Source organism: Cebus imitator, unplaced genomic scaffold (genome assembly GCF_001604975.1).
Source record: "Cebus imitator isolate Cc_AM_T3 unplaced genomic scaffold, Cebus_imitator-1.0 Scaffold630, whole genome shotgun sequence".
NCBI classification, from domain to species: domain Eukaryota; kingdom Metazoa; phylum Chordata; class Mammalia; order Primates; family Cebidae; genus Cebus; species Cebus imitator.
Window position 1 is genome coordinate 63,448 of NW_016107945.1, and position 22,551 is coordinate 85,998.

Genomic DNA, 22,551 nt, shown 5'->3' on the forward strand with positions numbered 1-22,551 from the left:
ACCTGGGCAAGTAGAGATGTCAGGTAAATTGTGAAATAGATATTTAATATATGAAATTAGAGGAACGGTTTTCTTATATTTTTAACATACACATGCTCAATCATGCATCTGTATTATTTAGAAGGGATTTTTGTTTAATTGTCATTGGTTGATCATATTGAAATCCATTGTGCTTTAACACTAGACATCATAAGATACACAATTTTAAATTATAGAGATAGAAATACATGTTTATGCTTTCTAACATACTGTAATTATAATGACTTGGGTTTGGAAAGTACTAGTATTCTTTACAGAAAACTCATGTGTAATTTAGCTGACTTTTATTTCTGCATTGATAATTGCATGTTTATTAAGTTTAAAAATCTTTTTCACAAGGGATAGTATAAAAGTTAATTTTAAAATTCTTCACAAAAAATAATGCTCAAAATTATAACACTTGATTGAACTTGGCTAGTAATGAACTTGAGATATTTCTGTAGACACAAGCAGCTAACATGTTTCCTGATTCTAAATTAATGGTAGGAGTGAATTAGTTCCTTGGAAGTTTTATTGACTGTTAGAACCAATGTGGTTTTGTACTGATTTCACAAGCAAATACCATGAATTTATCATTTTGTAGCTATGCCATCTGGCAGTCAATATCTTTAATCAACTATTACAAAAATAATCAAGGAAAGTATTTTGTATTAATGAAGTACTGCATTCTGGATATTTTAGGAGCGTGTTTTGTTGAGTGTTGCTTATTCCATTAATAATAGTGAAATATGAGTTATAAAGACAAGACTGCTTAAAACTTCAGTAATATCTTTCAAACTTAGTAATTACAGGGATAGAAGAAACAAATACAGTTTACAACTACATATTTAGATTTTAGATTTTGTTTTTTCTGAGTCTTTAAGTAAAACATTTTAATGGGTGATGATGAAATTAGTGGTAAGAAAACTATTAGAAACCACTCAGAATATGAAGGAAGTATAATTGTATACTAAAATAAACAAATGTTGTATGTTAAAATAATGAATGTGTTTTTTACATTTACATTTGTTAGCAATACTTAGTAGGTAGCTACAAAACTGTGTATGACCAAAGTAGGAAAAAACACTATTTGTTTAACCTGCAATATCTGTAGCCTCCATTTTATTACAGGATACTATAAGGGTACTGGCTGCACATTGGAATCATCTAGCAAACTATATTCATCCAGTACCAAACCAATTAAATTAGATTCTCCATTCAACATCATTATTCTACAAAGCTTATATATCAAAGAGTAACACTGCTTGATAGCACTGTTTTCATAATAAAGTGTGTTGACTATCACCATTGAATCTTACCCTAAAACAGCAGCTTTTGGTTCCTTGCCTATAAGGAACAGTTTTTGCAGATTGAATATTCACCATATATATATATATGTGTGTCATATGGCAGTTCAACTCCATGTTTCATTCATATTAGATTTATAATATAATATTAATAGATATGATAATATTAGTGAAACATGGGGTTGAACGACCTTATGAGAAATTGGGGTATGAGCCTGAGAATAATACCGAGGAGTGGTTTTTAGGACCTAAGTCAAGTTATTGAGGGATACAATGAACTTTTGTTTTCTTTAAGTGTTTAAAGTAGGGTGAAATTTTGTCTTTTTTTTTTTTTTTAACTTTAAAGACTTCTTAAAGTAGCTATCAATGTAATGATCAGTTTTTCTTTTTGGGGAAAATAAAATTCTCTTTCTCTGCAAATATATCTGTGGTTCTATTGATTTATCACAAAATTTCAAAATGAATGAGCTTTCAGGAAATCATTAGGCCTCTTTACTAAGTATATGAAATTTGAGGATATTGTTTTACAAATTGCAACATTTGTGTTAGTAGTAATTTCAGCTTTATTAACATAGCTTTTCTTTCAGAACAAACAGTGTTATAATACTAAAGAGAAAGCTACTTTGAGAATGGTCATATGAACTTTTACAAACAATAAATATAAAGGAGAAAAAAATGTTCTTTTCTCACTTCCTAATATTCCATTAACTGAGGTAGCCAAGTAGAAGTTTAGAGATCTATCATTTTTGGCATCAAACCATGTACACATTTTTAAAGTATATGATTTGGAGAGAGATATGGAATCTACATGAAGTAAGTTTTAACAGAATGTAGTTTTTGCTAATGCAATTTCTAATATTAACCCCTGCATAGAATATACTACTGTAATCTATGTGAATATTTGAAGAATATTTATTGTAGTACCTGTATAAATAACATTTACCCTCAACCCTTCTAAGGTATATACAAGGAAAAGGAAGCAGTTCCTAAGTAATTGAAGTGTATGGATTTTTATGCCTGAATATTTTAAACATTATTAAAAATTATTTAATGTGGCATTTTGTTTATAGTGCCTGTATCTGCAATGTCTATCATCTATATACAATTCTTTACTTACGATCTTTACAGGCATCAACCAAGCATATTTTGCCAACAGTCAGATAGCTCATTATTAGCTAGCAAGCTTTACTCACTTTATGTTTTACTCTTTCAAGATCTATGTAGAGAAGAGTTTTATTGAGTTAATCGTATGTTTAAAATATAAAAGGGAATTATTCCCCTGCTTTCCCTAATATCTCTTCTCATGTAGGTTACCCACTTTTTCTCCAGCTTTTCATCCTATATGAATACTGAAAGCACTGATACTTTCACTTAAAATTTTTCAGTTTTTCTCAAATGCTTTCTTTGGCATTATATTGAGCCAAAAGATCAAAAACAAAGGTTCATAAATATATATTTACAAAGTTAGAACTTTTGAGTTCTCTGTCACTTGTAGCCAGTCTTTTGGAAAAAGTTATTTTTGATATTTATTTACTCATCACTATGTTCTAGAAAATGTATGTTATATGTTTTGGTTGATGAGGGAAGATAAAGATCAGATAATAATTTTGAAAGATATGATACAGTTCAGAAAGTATAAAGGGAGACACTATATTAGTGTCTACCTGATTTCATTGAATAAAATTTTAGCCAGCATCAGTAGATAGCAAGCTATGGCTGAATACAGACATTCCTTTAAGGATAAGAGGAGCAGAATAACCCTGTGGTTTTTTTTTTTCTGTATGTTTATATGTGTTTTCTGACTGATTTATGAGAGAAAAAGGCAGTCATTCATTGTCGGAAGTGTATTTGTAGCATACATTCATTCCAGTGATTCAAGTCACAACCTTTGCAACATAGGTGTACGTCATTCTGCAATATACACACTCAAATTTGTGATATTTATAACCCTTCATAAATTAAAGAAGTAAAGCTTAAAGTGATACATTCTTCTCTTTAACACCATTACACTTTTTATTATTTTTCTATTGCACAGGTGATTTGGATTATTACTGGTTGGATCCTGCCACGTGGCACAGCCGGGAGACATCACCTATTAGTTCGGTAAGTTTTCTGGGAAGTGTATTTGGAGTTTAGGGAATATGTGTGCTGTTCATTGTCCTTTGTCTGATACATGATAGATAGTAATCTTGTTCTGCTCTATTATTCATTTGGTAAGGGCAAATATTGATTTCATTTAAGATAATATAATTTTGAAGAAAAAAAGCAGTTATTACTGAATAATTATAACAAATTTTAAATTGATTTAAAACAATTATTAGATAATGACTAAGATCGAGATGTTTGGTTATGGATATTGACATTAACAATTTAACATTCAGAGTCAGTTTTCTTTATATAAGCAGGTACATTTTTAGATTTCAGTCAATTCCATTTAGAACCACTTAAACATGTATATTTATTTGATAACTACATTTAGAAACTTTTAGTATAAATTTTGCTACAAATGAAATATACTTTTAAATGAAAATTCATGTAAGCCAAAGATGAAGTCTACTGAAATGATTTCCCCTACAGTGTCTTTTAACTGAAGAAATTGCATCATGCCATAATCAATAATTTGTGGCTGTTAGAAAGAAAGCAAGTTGTTTACTTTTGAAAAATTTAATAGGCCTTTTTCGAGCAGTTTTAAGTTTACAGAAAAATTGAGTGGAAAGTACAGAATTCCCATATACTTCCTAACTCCACCCCTTCCTCCGCCTGTTTCTTTTGTTATTAACATCTTGCATTAGCGTGGTCCATTTATTACAACTGATGAGCCAATATTGATGTATTATTACTGACTAAAGTTGATAGTGTACATTAGGGTTCATTCTTTGTGTTACACATTCTGGGGTTTTGACACATGTATAATGTCATGTGTCCAATCATACAGAATAGTTTCACTGCTCTAAAAATCCCTGGCACCACTTATTCATCCCTCCCTCCTTTCTTCCCCACTGAGTCCCTGACAGCCACTGATATTTTTACTGTCTCTATAAGTTTTCCTTTTCCAAAATGTCATGTGGCTAGAATTATAGCCTGTTCAGATTTGCTTCTTTCACTTAGAAGTATGCATTTAAAGTTCTTCCCTTTTTGTGGCTTGATAATGCATTGGGTTTTTTTTTAACCACTGAATAATATTATTGTCTGGATATGTCCAGTTTATTTGTCAATTTCTTAGTGTTTTAAAGTATTTTTAGGTTGACATTATAAATATTTTTCAATAATGATTTCTAAGTTACTCAGTTGGCTCCTATTTTCTTTTTTATATTATTTTTAATTGATACATAATAATTGTACATATTTATGCAGTACATGGTGATGTTTCAGTACGTGTAATGTATAGTGATCAGATCAGCATAATTTGCATGTCCATCATCTCAAATATTTATCATTTTTTGTATTGGGAACATTCAGTATCCTTGTTCTAGCTTTTGGAAACTATGTATTATTAACTATAGTCATCCTGTAGTGCTATAGAACACCAGAAATTATTCCTCCTATATAGCTGTAATTGTATATTCTTTAACAAATCTCTCCCTATCCTTCCCTTCACCCTACCTTCCCAGCCTCTGTTACCCTCTATTCCACTTTTTACTACTATGAGATCAACATTTTTTTAGCTTCCACATGTGAGTGAGAAAATGCAATGTTTAACTTTCTGTTCCTGGCATGTTTTACTTAACATAATGTTCTGCAGCTCCGTCCATGTTGCCTCTAATGGCAGGACTCCATTCTTTTTATAACTGAATGCATCTCATTCTGTATATATTACTTTTTAAACTACATTCCTGTTTTGACAGCATCCTGTAACGTGGCAACCATCTAAAGAGGGGGACCGATTAATTGGACGTGTTATTCTTAACAAGAGAACAACCATGCCCAAAGAATCAGGTGCATTGTTGGGTTTGAAAGTAAGTATCCTGGCTTAAAATCTTTCTTGAAGGGTGAATTACAGTGTGGCCTGCATTCATCAAAGTTTGTGGCAATGATTTTTAAATGTCATTTTAATATTTTATATAATTTTATTAACGTAGCATATAGATGTGTTAGGAAAATTAAATAAAATTTAGGGAAACTAATGTATTTTTTTCTGAATATAAAGTTCAGGATGATTTTTTGCATTAAAAAGATTTAAATGGAAAGTAGCATAGATAATATGGACTTTTTTTGTATCTTGAGCAGAAACATAAACATCATTAAAGGGATCACTTTCTTATTACAATACTTTTATAAGAAATTTTTTTAGTTAATGTACTTAGTAGTGCTTACTGATTATTACCGTTAATCACTCCTGCTGTGAAATAATGCTGATCACCTCCACTAATCAGTATGCCACTAAGAATTGTGGTGAATCTTAACTTTTTGATGATATTCTCTTCATTTTAAATTATGTATATTTGAGCCTCTTCATTGGAAGAAATTAAACATAGATTTTTAAATATTCTGTAATACTCAGACTTTGATAGTCTTATGGGCAGAGATACATATTTCAGATGAAATGGTCAGTTGCAGAGACGCATTTAGGCTATTAAGCTTTGCACAACAGTAAATTGCTTCCCAAAAGTGCCATTTTCTTGGCTCAGATCTATAGTCTTTATGGCCATAGACCTATAAAGACTACAGATACACAAAAGAGGTCAAGATCTGATGTTGACAATGGAATATTATCTTCATGTAGAAATAGTTCAAATGGTACACATGAATTTGGATGATAAAGAAAAATGAAACTTAATGTACACAGTGTCAAACACTTGCTGTTTGAGACTAAGTAGGAAAGACCTGGCACCTGTCTTCTAAGTATATGCATTATTTATGGTGCCCTTTTATTGTTAAGTCACTTCAAGACAGGGCTATTTAATCTTTTGGTTTCCCTGAGCAACACTGGAAGAAGAAAAATTGTCTTGGGCCACACATAAAGTACATCAACACTAACAATAGCTAATAAGCTAATCAGAAAAACAAAAACAAAACAAAAAACCTCATAATGTTTTGAGGAATTTTACAAATTTGTGATGGGCCGAATTCAAAGCCATCCTGGGCCACTTGTGGCCCACTGACTGCAGGTTGTTCAAGCTTGCTTTTAAGAAGTCATTATAGCCTGGTGCACTGGCTCATGCCTTTAATCTCAATACTTAGGGAGGCAAAGGTGAGAGGATCACTTGAGTCCAGGAGTTTGGGACCAGCCTGATCAACATAGCAAGACTCCTTCTCTACAAAATTAAAATTAAAAAATTAGCTGACTGTAGTGTCTGCACACATCTGTAGTCCCAGCTGTGGGAGTTCAGTCAGGATGATGGGAGAGATTATAAAATTATAATAGTCCAAACCTTCTCCCAGCTACTTGAGAGCCTGAGGCAGAAGCATCACAGGAGCTTGGGAGTTCAAGGCTGTAGTCATCCATTATCATGTCAGTGCACTCCACTGTGGGTGGCAGAGTGAGGTCTTGTCTCAGAAAAATTTTTAAAAAATAGAAAGAAATCAGCACCTAAAATGAAAGAAAGAAATCAGTACATGAACTTCCTTAGGACACATAGTCATCTCAAATATGAGATGTTTTCTTTTCAAAATTGTTCTCCCAGCAACTTTAATAAAAAATGTAGACCAAGTGCTTGTGGCTGACACCCGTAATCCCAACACTTTGGGAGGCCAAGGCAGGAGGACTGCTTGAGCCCAGGAGTTCGAGATCAGCCTGGTCAACAATAGCAAGACCTTGTCTCTACAAATAATTTTAAAAATTAAATGGGCATGGTCATGTATGCCTGTGGTCTAGGCTACGTGGTAGGCTGAAGTTGAAGGATCACTAGAACCTGGAAGGTCGAGGCTGCAGTGAGCCGTGATCACACCACTGCACTGCAGCCTGGGTGACAAAGTAAGATCCCATCTCAAAAAAAAAAAAAATGTGTTTCACTTCATTAATGTTTCTATATGCAATTTCAAGTACATCAAAAAATAATATAAATTCCCCAAACTAATAACGTTTTATGTTTTAGTATGAATCTTGAAAATTTATAAATTTCTAATTATCCAGGTTGTTGGAGGAAAAATGACTGACTTAGGACGACTTGGTGCTTTCATCACCAAAGTAAAGAAGGGTAGCCTAGCAGATGTAGTTGGACACCTAAGAGCAGGTAAAGTTTCTTTTTTTAACATTTAAAGTGTGTTCTCCATGCATGAGCGTGAATTGGTGGTTTTCAATTTGGGGCTAGTTTTTTACATACATGCACATATATTTATAAGTGTGTATGTATGTATATATAGATATATATCAGTCACTAAATTTTAATGCATGAATAGAGATTTTTTCCCTGATATCCATTTTTACCAGTTGCAATAATAAGTAACTATACATCAGCAGCAATCTGGAGAGTAAGGGTAGAAATCTTCTTTATTTATATAAAAATAAATAGATGTAAAATATAGAAGAGTTACTCATTTCTGTAGATGGCTTCATAATATTGTTACATGACTTGAAATCTAAAATAATTATTTTTGTGAAAAATTTTTCATATCACACTTAATTATTTAGTTTATATTTTAAGCTGTAATAATTACCAAAATTTTTCTGAGTGGTCGTCAAACACTTATTCAGGAGCAGTGTATTTTATAAATCATAGTCACATTTCTTATATGGATTATAATAAAATATTAGTTAATTTTAAAGTGACATATATTGTACTCATGCAGATATGCTACCTGTTGGTATTTAGAAATTTATTTTTGTTGCCTATAACCTGAACATGACACAATGAAATTACTTAACATATGTAAACGTACCCTATATTAAATAGTGACATATTTTAAAAGCTATTTTTGGTAAATTGTTTAATTTTTACTTTTGTTAAAATCCCATTAAAATATTTGACTTTACTGCGCAGTTTAGTAGAAATCTTTTGATTAGATGATTGTTTATGCATTTGCCAAACAACTGTAAAGAAAACAGAGTTGGCTAAGCTATAGAATTAAAAATTAATAACCCATTACACAAAGAAAGAATACATTTTCAGGTGATACTCTTAACTTTTAAACCTTAAGATTGTAATTCTTGAAAACTTTGGAAAAATATTCTAGGACTCTTAAAGACTTTTCAGTGTATTTATTTACCAGGATATCAGTTCAAAATCCTTTTAGGTTTTTTTTTTTTTTTTTGACAAGTACTTGCTGTGCAGGTGTTATATAGGAAGAAAACTCTAATCAGAGATTTTTCTCCACCTGCTATACAACTGAATATGTGTAGAGATATGTTACACTGTTATTTCTTATGAAGGACCAGTTATGATTCAGTAGGAAAATAATCAGGGGTGACTGTGTCAATAAACTGAGAGTGTGTTTGTCTAATAACTCAAAAATAAGCCTGAGAAAGTCTGAGAATCCCTTGTTGGCTAATGTAAGATTAACTTTACAGAAGGCTGAGTTTGCAGACCACATTATAAACATTATATACACATTATAAACACATTATTATGTTTTAATAGAAAGTTAGGAAGGAAAAGAAGGAGGGTGTTCTATACAAAATATCTGTTAGTGATTCATTTATTTAACACCCTCAGGAGCCAAGAGCCTGAGAAACTTAAATCTGAAATGTTAAAATCTCAACTTAAATACTATAAAACAGACAGATGTACTTTTCACTCTGAGCGATTTATGTATTTGAAGAAAGTAATTTTGCAGATTCAATCTTATATCCTATTTCATTTACATATAACTTAGGAACTGACTAAATATGTGCATATCTTTGTTTATATGGTGCATATAAATGTCCTTACTCTATAAAACTACAGTGCAATTTTTAAAAATCCAAGTGTCTTTCATTCAACATTTGCAATCTTGCTTTAATCTTATAATATCTTTATCCAGTCCTGTCCCCCTTCAAGTCTATGCACTGTACTGCTACTTGATGTAACCATCTAAAACACAAAAATGACACTGACACTCCTTATTATTAAGATCCTTCAGTGTTTCCTAGTTATCATTTGTTCAAGTCAATGCTCTGTATCCATGTCCTCTGCTAACACTTTCAGCTGCCCAGGATGTTGGGCCACTTGTAGGTTCCTGTCAGGTTGTTTCCCACCCAGAAGACGTGATCAATGCTTCTTGTCTACTTAGTTTTCTTCTCCTCCGGTTGAAGGCCTTTCCATCCTTCACAGTTCATCTGACGTTGCCTTAATTCTAAAGTAATTCCTAATACCTGACTTGGAGCAATAACTAATTACTACATCCCCTGGTACTGCTTGACTCTATTTCTGGTCCTCAAATGAACTTCTATCACTGCATATAAAATATATTGTTAAAGTTATTTGTTTCTGTGTCATTTCTTCATGACCAAATTTAAAGCCAGAGAAAATGTCATTTTCATCTTTGTACTCTCATTGTCTACATCCCTGCTAGAAGAGATTATCCATACATAAATAAATAATTTTTTAAAATCCATCCTGGTTTAGGAATTATTAATCTGTAAATGAATAAGCATATGTATTAAGTTAATTTGATACTGAAAGTTATGCTTCCAGGTTGCTGCTTATAAAGAGGAGAGTTTTATAATGCAGTGCTTTTGCAAACTTCTGGTTGCAACTCACTATTGGGTAGTAAAATCAATTTAATGGTTTGCATCTACCATTTTAAAAAATTGAGGTAGAACACAATAGAATAGAAAACTCAGGGTAAGTATTGTTTTATAAAATATTTTTAGTATATATGTGTATATATATATATACACACACACATACATATATACATATTCATATTATATGTATACAGAACCGTGATGTAAACTTTGTTTTTTTCTTGGTCAAAAAATTTGAAAACACTCAATATATAGTAAATTGGTAAATATTATTTTTCTTTTTTTTACAGTGAAGTATATTCATTGCCTATTTGAAAAGCTTTTCTAGGTAACTGCTTAGGAAAGTGTATTAGAAGTCATTTAAGAATTGGTGGACAGGCACGATGTCTCATGCCTATAATCTCAGCACTTTGGGAGACTCTGGCAGGTGGATCACCTGAGTTGAGGAGTTCGAGACCAGCCTGACCAACATGTTGAAACCCCGTCTCTACTAAAAACACAAAAAATTAGCCAGGCGTGGTGGCAGTGCCTGTAATTCCAGCTACTCAGGAAGTGGAGGCGGTAGAATCGCTTGAACCCAAGAGGTGGAGGTTGCAGTGAGCCAAGATTGCGCCACTGCACTCCAGCCTGGGCAACAAGAGCGAAACTCTATCTCCAAAAAAAAAAAAAAAAAAAAAAAAAGAATTGGTCATTACCAGATTACCATAGTATTTTACCAAACCAAAGCAGCATCATGTACTTTTCGCATATTTACTTTTTACTCTTCAGTGAGCAAACAACTGGGGAAAATCATTACTTTAAAGTAATACTAGCAAAGCGATTTTTCCTACTTTTATTTTTAAAAAATTACAGCTAGACATTGAAACGATTTTATGCTTATACCTGGCTTTAAAATATATACTGATGATACTGATCCAGTATTTTAACACAAACTTACTTTCCTCCTAAAATTTCTAGACACTGAGAACAACAAAAAAACAAAATAAGCATGAGCGTCAACAAATTAAGACACCTCAGTGCGTCATTGAGGTTGGGATATTTCAGCTGAGACTACCATTTTGAATTGAAGGGTCTAAGGCAGAGAACCATTTGGCACCTACAACTTCTTAAATATTTATGAAAATAATTTTTTCACGTGACCTATGGTGCAAAAACCCTAGTTAAAATAACAACTATAAGTTGTTAGGCTGTTATTTTTTTTAATGCAACATCTTATAACTTCCCTTGATTAATCTTAGAACAAACTACTACATACTGTATTAATGTTTTGTTATTTTAAAATGTTTTCTACTTGTACTTTAATGTTCACAATATAGATTATATATAGTACATATGTGTTTTGAACATCTGGAAGTGGGTTAACTGTCATGCAACAGTTTTACATCTGCTTGCTTTGTAATTTTGCCATAGCTACCTGCGTTAACTAATGGGTGTGAATTCAAATCCTTTCATGCATTTTTATTCTGTTGTACATCTGGTGAAGACAATGAAGCATGACTTATAATTGGGAAATTCATGCTAACAAATATTAATTGTTCTTTCTTCCAAAAATAAAATAGGATTTATGTACAGTTTAATAAGAACCTGTCACAAAAAGAACCGCCTACATTTATTATATAGAGGGCATGCTGCTAATTATTATTTTTTAATGTTTTCAAATAGGCTGTGCTAATTCCATCCCATAGCATGAGATTATTTTTATATTATTTCTGGTATATCTCAAAAGATAAAGATAGTTTTGTATTGTACTGTTTCCAGTCACCAGTAATATTCTGGGGGAAAAAAAGAAAAACAAAGGAAGAAAAAGTGTTTAGCAGAACCAATTAGCAGACATTATATGGCAATCAATTTGCTTTTGAAAGCAGAGCCTAGACAATTAAACTATTTGTATATGTTTTGCATTTCTTTGTTAAAAAAGAAAAAAGATAAGAAAAATAAACAGAATATATAAGGTAAAAAAATACCCTTTTTTTTAAATTCAAGGGGATGAAGTTCTAGAATGGAATGGTAAACCCCTGCCGGGAGCTACAAATGAAGAAGTTTACAACATTATTTTAGAATCAAAATCAGAACCTCAAGTTGAAATTATTGTTTCAAGGCCTATTGGGTAAGGCTAAAAAAACTTACTTCTTAAGTTTAGTAAATTACATGTATTGGTAGGGTTTTAAAAAGATTTTATACATTCATACAGTACATGTTAAAATGGATAGTTTTTTCATCAATTATGGGCATACATTTTTAGATTTTTAAAAATTTCTTAGTTTTTTAACAATACTGAACTTACTTCACTACATTTTAGAAGTTTCACACGTTAACAATTGTAATATCAAAAAATATCAGTATGTACTTTTTGCAAGTGAAATATAAAGTAAAATATACTATTTTAATGGTAGATATATTTAAGTAATTCAAATTTAATAAGTAGTATCTCCTTTAAGGAGGCACTAACAAACTCCTTGTGATATTTAAAATATTAATGATTTCATGTGTCTACATTATCTTTTTATTATTCTGCTAAGAATATTTTTTCTGAATCTTTACCCATGAGTAGTTTCAACTTTTATTTAAAATCAAGCAAGAAATATTAAATATTTTAATATTTTAATGGTCATAATTTATATTTTTAAAACCTCAATTTTCAGCACAATTTAATTATCTATAGCCAGTGGGATATTTTCTATATATGTATGTAGACTTACCCATATTGTTAGCTTTTTCTGGCAAACCCACGTGGTCCAAAATAATACTCATTTTGCCAGTGTATAATTTTTTAAAGGCATTTTGAATTTTTTCACTATACTTGGCTTAATGTTTGAATGTATTCTTGGAAATGATTCTTTTTTTCCCTATTCTCCAAGATATAATAGAGCCATTACTTCCAGGATTTTTATGTTGAAAAAGTGCTAACCTTTAATTTGTATTGGCCTCATGAATATATGTCAATGCAAAACATACAAGAAGATGTAATTATCATAATTCTCAAAGAATGAAAATGTATGATCATCTATCTGTATGATCATCTATCAAATAATATTAATATATAAAACTCTAAAATAAAGGCAAGCTTTTAACCAATTTTAAGTGGTGATTATTAGGAGTGAACACTAAGACCTTTGTAAAAGTGTTGTACATTTCCATATAGATTTTTAAAATAACAATATTACAATTTATGCTAGTTTTACATGACATATGTTCTAGTGCTGAGGTAAATATGAGGCTGGAAAAGAGGTAAGTAAATTGAAAAATGAATCAGAAGTGTGAAAGATAAAGTTTAGAATCAAGCATTGTGCACTTGCCAAATACTTTCAAATATATAGTGGTTTAAAAGTAATCAGCTAAAACAGAATTGATACGTGGTGACTTAAAAAAGTAACAGACAATTAAAGTAGACTGGAATAACATTATTTTTACTTTTATATGAAAATTACTGAAGAAGTAATCGTCTGCACAGCCAAACCCTCAACCATTATAGATTATAAAATTAAAAAGAACATGGAATACCAAAATTATAGATTATAGAATTCAAAGGACATGGAATACAAAGATTATAATTGAATCAGAATCAAAGCTGATATCAACTTTCTAGTGACTACATTATTAGAATAGTAGAAAAATAATTTTAGCTACATTTTTTTAAGACAGGGTCTTCCTTTGTCACCCAGGCTGGAGAGCTATGTTTTAATAATAATATTTAATGTAGTTCTGTTTAGCAACTACAATTAAAGGAAAAAGAAAATATTCATAACTTAGTGACACAATTATTTCAGGAATCATTCTAAATAGAACTTACAAGCACATTGATCGATTCACACTAAGAGAGATCAGCCATCTTGACTGTTTTTGTGAATCCACCAAATACAATATCCTTGACCTTTATGCTTATAATTGTTATTAAAACTACTACCTAACTGGTAAGTAGAACTAACTAAGAAGGCTTGTTTAAACATCCAATGGAAATTTATGCCTGAAAATATGAGTGAAGCAATTAACATCAATGAATTTTAATTATAAGTCACTTAAACATTTTTTCAACAACTTTCCCACCATTTTTTTTTTTACAGGCACATAAATTCCAAAGTTTGTACCTGGTTTTAGAGTTTCAAATTCTGATTTCATAATGGACTATGAGGCTGATTTTTAAAGAAGTCATACTATCTAAAAATTGACTGTTCTGGATTTTTTATAGTTTACTTTTATTTGCTTGGATTAATTTAAAAGAAAGGAGCAAAATATATAGTATTTTGTGTGTTTTAGGTATTGTAAATTAGTTTCTTAATTATAAATTCATCCAAATGATTTATTTTATGTAAATGTATAGACATACAAAAATATGTAATAAAATTTATTTTATAAAATGCACAGCATAGGCCGGATTGTCATTTATAAGAAGTATAAATTATGTGTTTATGAGAATTACTTTTCACAAAATAGTCAAGAGCTCTGAAGAACAGTCAAACAGGGAAAAGTCTTTTTGTTTTCATTCCCCCCAAAGTGAAAAGAAACTTAAAGTTAGGTCGTAAGGTAAGTGGTTAGAAATTCTTAAAACATAAGCTGATAATTTTGTTGGGACTAGCTAACTCCAGTCTGCTTTAATATGTCATGTTAATGCTGCCATATTGTTAATCTCCTTAAATTGATATTAAAACATCTTTGGAAAATGAGAAGTAAAGTAGTCCTATACAGTTCAATACCTAAACCAAGGTGATCTAGGGTTCTTAAGGTCATAGTGGGTAATGGATTAAGTTGAGATTATAATACATATATTTCTTTAGAGTAATTTGTCAGTGTATCAGAAATGGGTGGTCTCACAAGTCACTTTCTAACCATGTAGTGAATAGCCATATATTTAGCTAACTTCGGTATAGAGATACGAATCTCTAAAAAGAGTATATATGTGTATATGTATTGTATATTCACATATATAAAATAATTTGGCTTTTTTGTTGCAAGCTTGAACCATTTTTACTTTCCAAAGCAACTCATCCTTTTCATTTAACTTTGCCCATGATATTCACCATATCATTTTATTATTGAGATATTCCCATCCCTTTCACTCAGTAAACTCTTTCAGATGTGTTTGTAAAGCATATTACTGATTTGTAAAATTTGTGTCATTTTGATTTCTTAGAATTGAAGGAAAATATTACCTTTAACATTTTTTTATTTCCAAAACCTGCTGTTTTGGTAGTAAAAATATTGTGGTGATTTTAACCACAATATTAGTCTGATTGTCATGTTAAAGTGTTTTTCTCTTAAATATATAAAAACTTATTTTTATTACAGTTTTTGTGTGTGTGTGGTATTTGACATTCATGCACATTAGTAGTTGCCTTAATAGTAACTTCTGTTCATTTCCACACCTTTAAAGACCCAGCAGGATTTTTCACATCATATAAAATGGGCTGTGGTTGCCTCAGGCAGGGTCATTTAGCTAATGGGATTTTCACCATACCCTGTTTCTTTTAGTGACATTCCCCGGATTCCTGAGAGCTCCCACCCTCCGCTGGAGTCCAGTGAGTATAAGATTTCTCTGATATTATCAAAGTATTGAACCAATTGAAAGTAAAAGTTTCTCTCTTTCTTTAGTTATTTGATATAATGAATTGGGGTTACTATACTAAAAACGCCTCCATTGGTACTAGATGTTAGCAATGATGGCAATAACTGGCAATCCAAAGAAATTCTACTTTAAGATTTTTCTTCCTCTACTTTTTTAGGTGGTTATAAAAAAATCTTACAGAGCTTAGTTAATACACCAGGAATAGTTATATTCACATAAACATTTATTGTGATACTGGATTATTCAGTTTGATTGATAAGCAGCTCAATCTTAAGAGCAGCCTCTTGAATGAACTAGGCACTTTAACAAATAATTGTGTTACTGAATAGCAAAGTGCGTGGATTGATTTTAGAAGTGAATGGGTGGAGTAAGCTCCACTAAACATAACTCATAATGGATTGTGAAACCAGAGGGTTGAAAGAATTATCTGTATGGGAATTAAAGTCATTTCTGTATGAGAGAAGATGATAAATAAAATAAATAAATTATAGACAAATACGTTTTCAATGATAATGCAGAAGTGACCCAAGTATTTACTTTGCAATGGATGGGAATTAAGTTAATATTTGGTTTGATTCCCCAGAACCCAGGTTATAGAAATAGAAAATAAAAGGTGATTTGGGGGAAACCAGTGATAGTGATTCGAAGGAAGAAGAAAATATGAAAGTAGGATAAACAAGGAAACAGATACTAGGTTATCGTATAAAATGCATACCATCATGTTCTGTTAGAGGTGGACCCAGATTTGGCTTTGAGCTTTCTGGTGACCAATACAAAGAGGGAAGTGGGACTAACTGCATAATTTATATTATTGATATGATTTAAAATACAATGATTGCCATATTACAAAAAAGCATTATTAGAAATAACAGAGTTCCTGTTCTGAGACCCAAGGAAAATGTATTCTAAATATACTTGGGAAAAGACACATAGCAACAATTTTATAGAGCTGATTTTTTTTTCTTTTTATAGAAAGTGATTTATTTAGAGAGAGAAAGGAGAAGGAGAAAGAAACAGCTAAGTCTCACACTGAGTGAGAGAATCCAGAAAGATGGAATCCAGGAGAGAAGAGCAGCTTCCACACTGAGTAGAAGGGAATAGAGAGAAAGATGGAGTTTCGGAAGGGAAAACAGGCTTCCATGAGAGAGTGTGGAAGGGGACCCCAGAGGGCAAATCCAGGAGAGAGGAAGATGGCTTCCATGAAGGGAGTGTTCGTGGAAGGGTACCTAAACATGGAGTCTCTAAAGCTGATTTTTATCACTAAAAGTTTTTGGAGGGCACAAAATGGTGACATGATAATTAATTTGTAGGTATAGAAAAAAATGTGTGGATTGCACATACTCAGGCAGTGCTTCGTAAATAGTATTTATCAGTGAAGCCCTCGGTAAGTTTGAATGGGGTTGAGTTCAAGGTTATACTTGCTGGATCAATAGCATTCTATAAACACTCTATGTTGCTCTATGTGTCAGGGTATACAGTGAAGAACTCCACCAAGTGGCTGAGAGGAGAGCCAGCCTGCTCTATGTGAAGTTGAAGCAAATCACTAGTTGTGAATTACTTGAAGCAGCGTTTTCAGAGGTTTAAGATACTCATTTGTAAGAACAAAACTAAGATAGTATATCTGGTTTTAAAACAATGATGAAATCTAAGTTTAAATGTGACTTGTAAATTATATTATGTATACATTTATTTTAATTTCCAGTAAGGACAGCTTATAATGGATGATCCATTAGCCAAGATAATTAGTATTAACAGACACTATCTTCCTTATCTCTGAAGCAGACCTTGACCCATACGTGAAGTTATACAAGAGCCTGTGCAATACAATGCGCTCCAGAAATGTAGATCATTTCTTTCCAATTGAAATAAGCACAATGTTTTGTTATATCATTTTAAATATTTTTTTAATTAAAGGCAAAATTTATCCCATTAAAAGTAGGTTCTGTTATCAATGGTAGTAATTATGGTTTTATGCAAATAACAGATGCATTTAGCGTTTTATTCAGAATATTTCCTATACTTACAAATATAATTTACTTTTTTTTCTTATTTTAGGTTCAAGCTCCTTTGAATCTCAGAAGATGGAAAGGCCTTCCATTTCTGTTATTTCTCCTACAAGTCCTGGAGCTCTAAAAGATGCCCCACAAGTCTTACCAGGGCAACTTTCTGTATGTATTTTTTATATAATACTAACATGTTGGAGACTGTTAGTATTTCCACACACTGTCTGTCTTTAAATATGTCTGCCTTTCCCTGAAGTCTGCAATAAATACGTGGCCATTTAAGACCGTAAATCTACTTCATTAGTTTTTCATGCATTTTTTATTATTCCTTTATTCACATATTTAGTCGGAAATACTTACTGAGTGCTTGCAGTATGCCAGATACTCTGAACATTAATTGATGAATGGTAATATAAGTAAATATAAAGAATCTATATTTTTGGTATGCTATGTAAAAGTTTCTAAGGTAAATGATTGTTTACACATACTATTAGGAGTTCATGCCCCATTTATAGAACAACATTATAAGCCTAGAGCCTGAGGAGCCTAAATTTGGAATATTCTTTTTAACTTCTTAAGGCATTTGGCAAAACTCTTTGTTGCCACTGAAAACTCTCTGAAAAAGCGACCATTTTCTCACTATTGCCTTATTATGTGGTCTGGGGAAACCTGGAATGGAGAAACTATGGTTAAGTATATAATGAAGAGCCCTATCTGTGTAGATTATGATGGAAAATGGGATGTTGATATTATAATTTAAGGACTTCAGACTATTTGTTTCAAATTGTTCTACAAATAATGACCTTTTGCTCCTCTAATAATGTATGGTTTTCTGTGGTCTGCCTTTGTGCTTTTCTCTTGGTTTTAATGAGACAGCTTATATATATATAAGCTTATTGGTATTTTCAAGAGCTTTTATGGTTTTAACTTTTATTTTTAATATATTGAATATCTTTGTAATACCCTTTGGATTTATTTTATCTGCCCTGCCATCTTTCTCTTCAGTGTATGTGTAAATCTCTCATATTCTCCACATATTTTAAAAAAGGATAGGAAACGCATTTTGGTTCTGTGAAAACCACATCTTAGGTATTAATTGGGAATCAGAGAGATGTATTTACACAGATCCAGGTTTGAATTCTTAATCTGTTCCTTACCATGAAAAACTAATCCTATGTTAAATTAGCTTATTTTGTTATAATGACTCTCAAATATGTTCCAACCTATGCCCATTAACAGCATATGCTTACTCAAACATAAAATGAAAAGTACCTTCTAAATTAAGGGAAAAAACTTAAAGTTAACATTGTTAAAGTGTCATCACCACTGCCAGTGCAGATACTGTACTGACTGCTAAAATTCTGATTCTTGTGAATTTGACCATAGGTTAGTATGTTACTTCCCCATTATTCTTTAGTCTACTGTCATGAAATCTTGGTTAATAGAAATATAATTTGGCCTTCTTGTAGTTTGAAGATATCACTTGTGTATTGTGTCCTTTGTTTTTTCTTCCTTCTCTCATGAAAATTAACCTGTAATAGGTTAATTATAAAAATTAAATGAGGCTGGGTGCAGTGGTTCACTCCTGTAATCCCAGCACTTTAAGAGGCTGAGGAGTTCAAGACCAGCCTCGGCAACATAGCAAGTCCCTCGTCTCTACAAAAAATAAAATTAAAGCAAAAATTGCCAGACATGGTGGTGCACACCTGTAGTTCCAGCTCCTTGGGCCCAGAAGTTTGCGCCTGCAGTGAACTATGATCATGCCACTGCATTCCAGTCTGTAACAGAGTGAGACCATGTCTCTAAAAAACAAAAAATAAATTAAAAAATAAGTGAGAAAAAATACCAGGAAATACTTAGCAGTGCCTGTATAAAATAGGCCCACAGTAAATATATATTATGATTTCTTCCAATTCCTTGTATGTCTTATTTCTAATATCCAAACTCTTTTTTTTTAAATTTTAACTACCTAAGATACCAGAAAAAGCATTTAGCCACATTATCATCATTTTGACACATATAATCCTCAAACTCTTAATTTTAACATTAAGAACAAGAATAATGATTTTATATCTCCTTCTTATTTTTTGGAAAAATTATTATTGGTTTTTGTGTATACTCTTATGTATAAAATGATACATGTATAAAATGATACATCAGCATATACATCAACTTCAGTATAAGAAAGGCCTGCCAGTTGTAAGTTATATTTCAAATACTCAAAGAGAAAAGTAAATTCTGTGTGTTTATGCTTTCAAATTGGTGTGCTTTTTAGAAATAATATCTGTAATTTCATTATATTGTAATTCAAAATTTCCTTCTTTAAATATAACTTTAATTTTATATTATGTAAAGTTGTAATGCCTCATGATTTTTACAAATAATGATTCCTTTCTTTGTTGCTCTTAGGTGAAGCTGTGGTATGATAAAGTGGGACACCAGCTGATTGTAAATGTTCTGCAAGCAATGGATCTACCTGCTAGAGTAGATGGACGTCCTCGCAATCCCTATGTAAAAATGTATTTTCTTCCAGATAGAAGGTAGTGAATAATTTTAGAAAAAAAAATCTTAAAATCTATACTAATAGAAAAGGTAGAATTTTATTTTTTGGAATTAAAAAATTATATAATAGTTAATTCTTTCTGAGGAGATAAAAGCACATTACCTCTGAAAAAAGAAATCCCTCAAGCCTTGCGTTGTAAATAGTTGAAAATAATCTGCCAGTTAAAAAAAAATCTGTTACCTTGTTTATAGGTTTATTAGTCTTTGATAGTGACACATTATTTAGAATGTACCTTTGTATATGTCCCTATAATCACAACTACTACTTTTATTGTAATTGAAGTTAGAATATTATTAAATTCTATTATCATTTTATAGACTTTCAGTGAGTTACAAATTTAAAATAATATAAATACCAATGACAGTTTTACGTATAACTACAATAGATGGCAGCATATACTTCCTTTTGCTTTTTCATTTACAAAACATACTTATTTTTCAGTGATAAGAGTAAAAGGAGGACCAAAACAGTAAAGAAAATACTAGAACCAAAATGGAATCAAACTTTTGTCTATTCACATGTACATCGTAGAGATTTTAGAGAACGAATGTTAGAAATAACTGTATGGGATCAACCAAGAGTACAAGAAGAAGAAAGTGAATTTCTTGGAGAGGTGATGTATATTTTAAAAACTAAAGTCAAATCGTTAATAAAGTTTTGTGTTATTTATTATGATTGCTATTACATTACATTTTGATAATGGTACTTTATTTTAATTTGAGAATTACCCTCTCAGATCCTCATAGAATTGGAGACAGCGCTTTTAGATGATGAACCACATTGGTATAAACTTCAGACACATGATGAGTCTTCACTACCTCTGCCTCAGCCATCACCTTTCATGCCAAGGCGACATATTCATGGAGAAAGCTCTAGCAAAAAGCTACAAAGTAGGTTAAGGTCTTTTTAGTTACCACATAGTAATTATGCTATAATGATCTAATTTGTGATTAATAATTCAAGATTTTTTTCAAATGTTTTACTAGAGATCACAATATTGGAAAATTGTTCATCTTTATGAAGAAACTTGGCAAAACTATTTCTACATTTTCACAATGAAAATAATATAGGTAGCATAGCAGGGTAATTCCAGAGCTGAAAGCCGAAGACCTCTGAATTAAAATTATTGCACAGAGCCAATTGAGCTGCTGATTATTGAATGATGGAAAAATTTCTATCATCATTGGTGGTTTGCTACATGTGATGTCTTAATAACTTTATAGTTTGTGGGTTTTTTTGTTTTTGTTTTTGTTTTTCAGAGATAGAGTCTTGCTCTGTTGTCCAAGCTGAAATACAGTGGCGAAATCTTGGCTCACTGCATCCTCCAGCTCCTGGGTTTAAGCAGTTCTACTGCCTCAGCCCCAGGGTAGCTGGGGCTTACAGGTGCATGCCACCAGGCTCGGCTAATATATTTTTGTATTTTTAGTAGAGACAGGGTTTCACCATGTTGGCCAGCCTGGTCTTGAACTCCTGACCTCTTGATCCACCCACCTCAACCTCCCAAAGTGCTGGGATTACAGGTGTGAGCCACCATGCCCAGCCAGTTTATAGATATTTTAATAGTTCTTGTAAGAAATATTGTTTAAAACATTAGAAGGTATGTTTATTGCTGTTCATCTAATGATTGGGAAAAGCTTTTATTTTTTGTACTTATTCAGTAATTTTTGAGTCATAACTACATTTTTAAGTTAACAACTGAAAGAAGCTTCATTTGGTAATCTGAAACTAAATTATTTTTCTCACATAATTAAATATTTCATGTTCATGCTTTCCTGATCAGTAATTTATTTCCTCAAAGTTAATGTTTAATGCAGTATAATGACTAATTTGGGAAGCTAAACATAAATATTTTATAAAGGGCCTTGATTTTTTTTCAATAACATAGGCTGAATATAGCTCCAGCCACGAAATGTCTCTGAACCTTTCCACTCAGCCCTATCCTCTCTGAACTGTAGAGGAAGACACTTAATTGTGTAGAAAACACTGTACTATATATACTGTGCTACAGGCTTTTAGTATAATATTTTAGTTAAGAAATTAATCTGAAAATTTTATTCTGTAAAGTCCCCTTGTTTCTGTATGTCCTCAGTGTAGTAAGGAGAAAATACTGATAAAATATTATTCTTCAAAAACAAACATTTTTTTAAAAAATTAGCTCAGTGTTTACTTTGTATTATTTTTCACAAGTTTTCAGTAGTAAAGCAATTCACTTTTTAAAAAAATTTGACAATGTCCTTTACATTTCATAAACAAACCAGACACAGAGGTATCTGTTTGCCTTACTGTTGTGCAGGATCTCAGCGAATCAGTGATAGTGACATCTCAGATTTTGAGGTTGATGATGGTATTGGAGTAGTTCCTCCAGGTGCGTAGGTGAAGAGCATGGCCCTGCTTCACTGTGCTGCTTTGCTTGTTTTCTTTGTCAGCTTCTAGACTTCTTTAGGATAAGAAACTGAAAATTTATAGTACAGAGAAATCAATATTATATTATTCCA

At 31.7% G+C, this 22,551-nt stretch overlaps 1 protein-coding gene across 50 annotated transcripts in view; it reads left to right on the forward strand.

Annotated features, from left to right (window-relative positions):
* Positions 1 to 22,551, forward strand: part of LOC108295309 (regulating synaptic membrane exocytosis protein 1) — a 224,059-nt gene that overhangs the window by 53,414 nt on the left and 148,094 nt on the right. For all 50 annotated transcript variants that reach the window (XM_017517439.2, XM_037734512.1, XM_037734514.1 and 47 more), the window contains 10 exons: positions 3,361 to 3,428; positions 5,171 to 5,281; positions 7,399 to 7,498; positions 11,914 to 12,037; positions 15,397 to 15,443; positions 17,546 to 17,658; positions 19,903 to 20,033; positions 20,498 to 20,669; positions 20,793 to 20,946; positions 22,350 to 22,421. In XM_017517439.2, the coding sequence (XP_017372928.1) occupies positions 3,361 to 3,428; positions 5,171 to 5,281; positions 7,399 to 7,498; positions 11,914 to 12,037; positions 15,397 to 15,443; positions 17,546 to 17,658; positions 19,903 to 20,033; positions 20,498 to 20,669; positions 20,793 to 20,946; positions 22,350 to 22,421 (1,092 nt within the window). The remainder of the gene's footprint in view (positions 1 to 3,360; positions 3,429 to 5,170; positions 5,282 to 7,398; positions 7,499 to 11,913; positions 12,038 to 15,396; positions 15,444 to 17,545; positions 17,659 to 19,902; positions 20,034 to 20,497; positions 20,670 to 20,792; positions 20,947 to 22,349; positions 22,422 to 22,551) is intronic.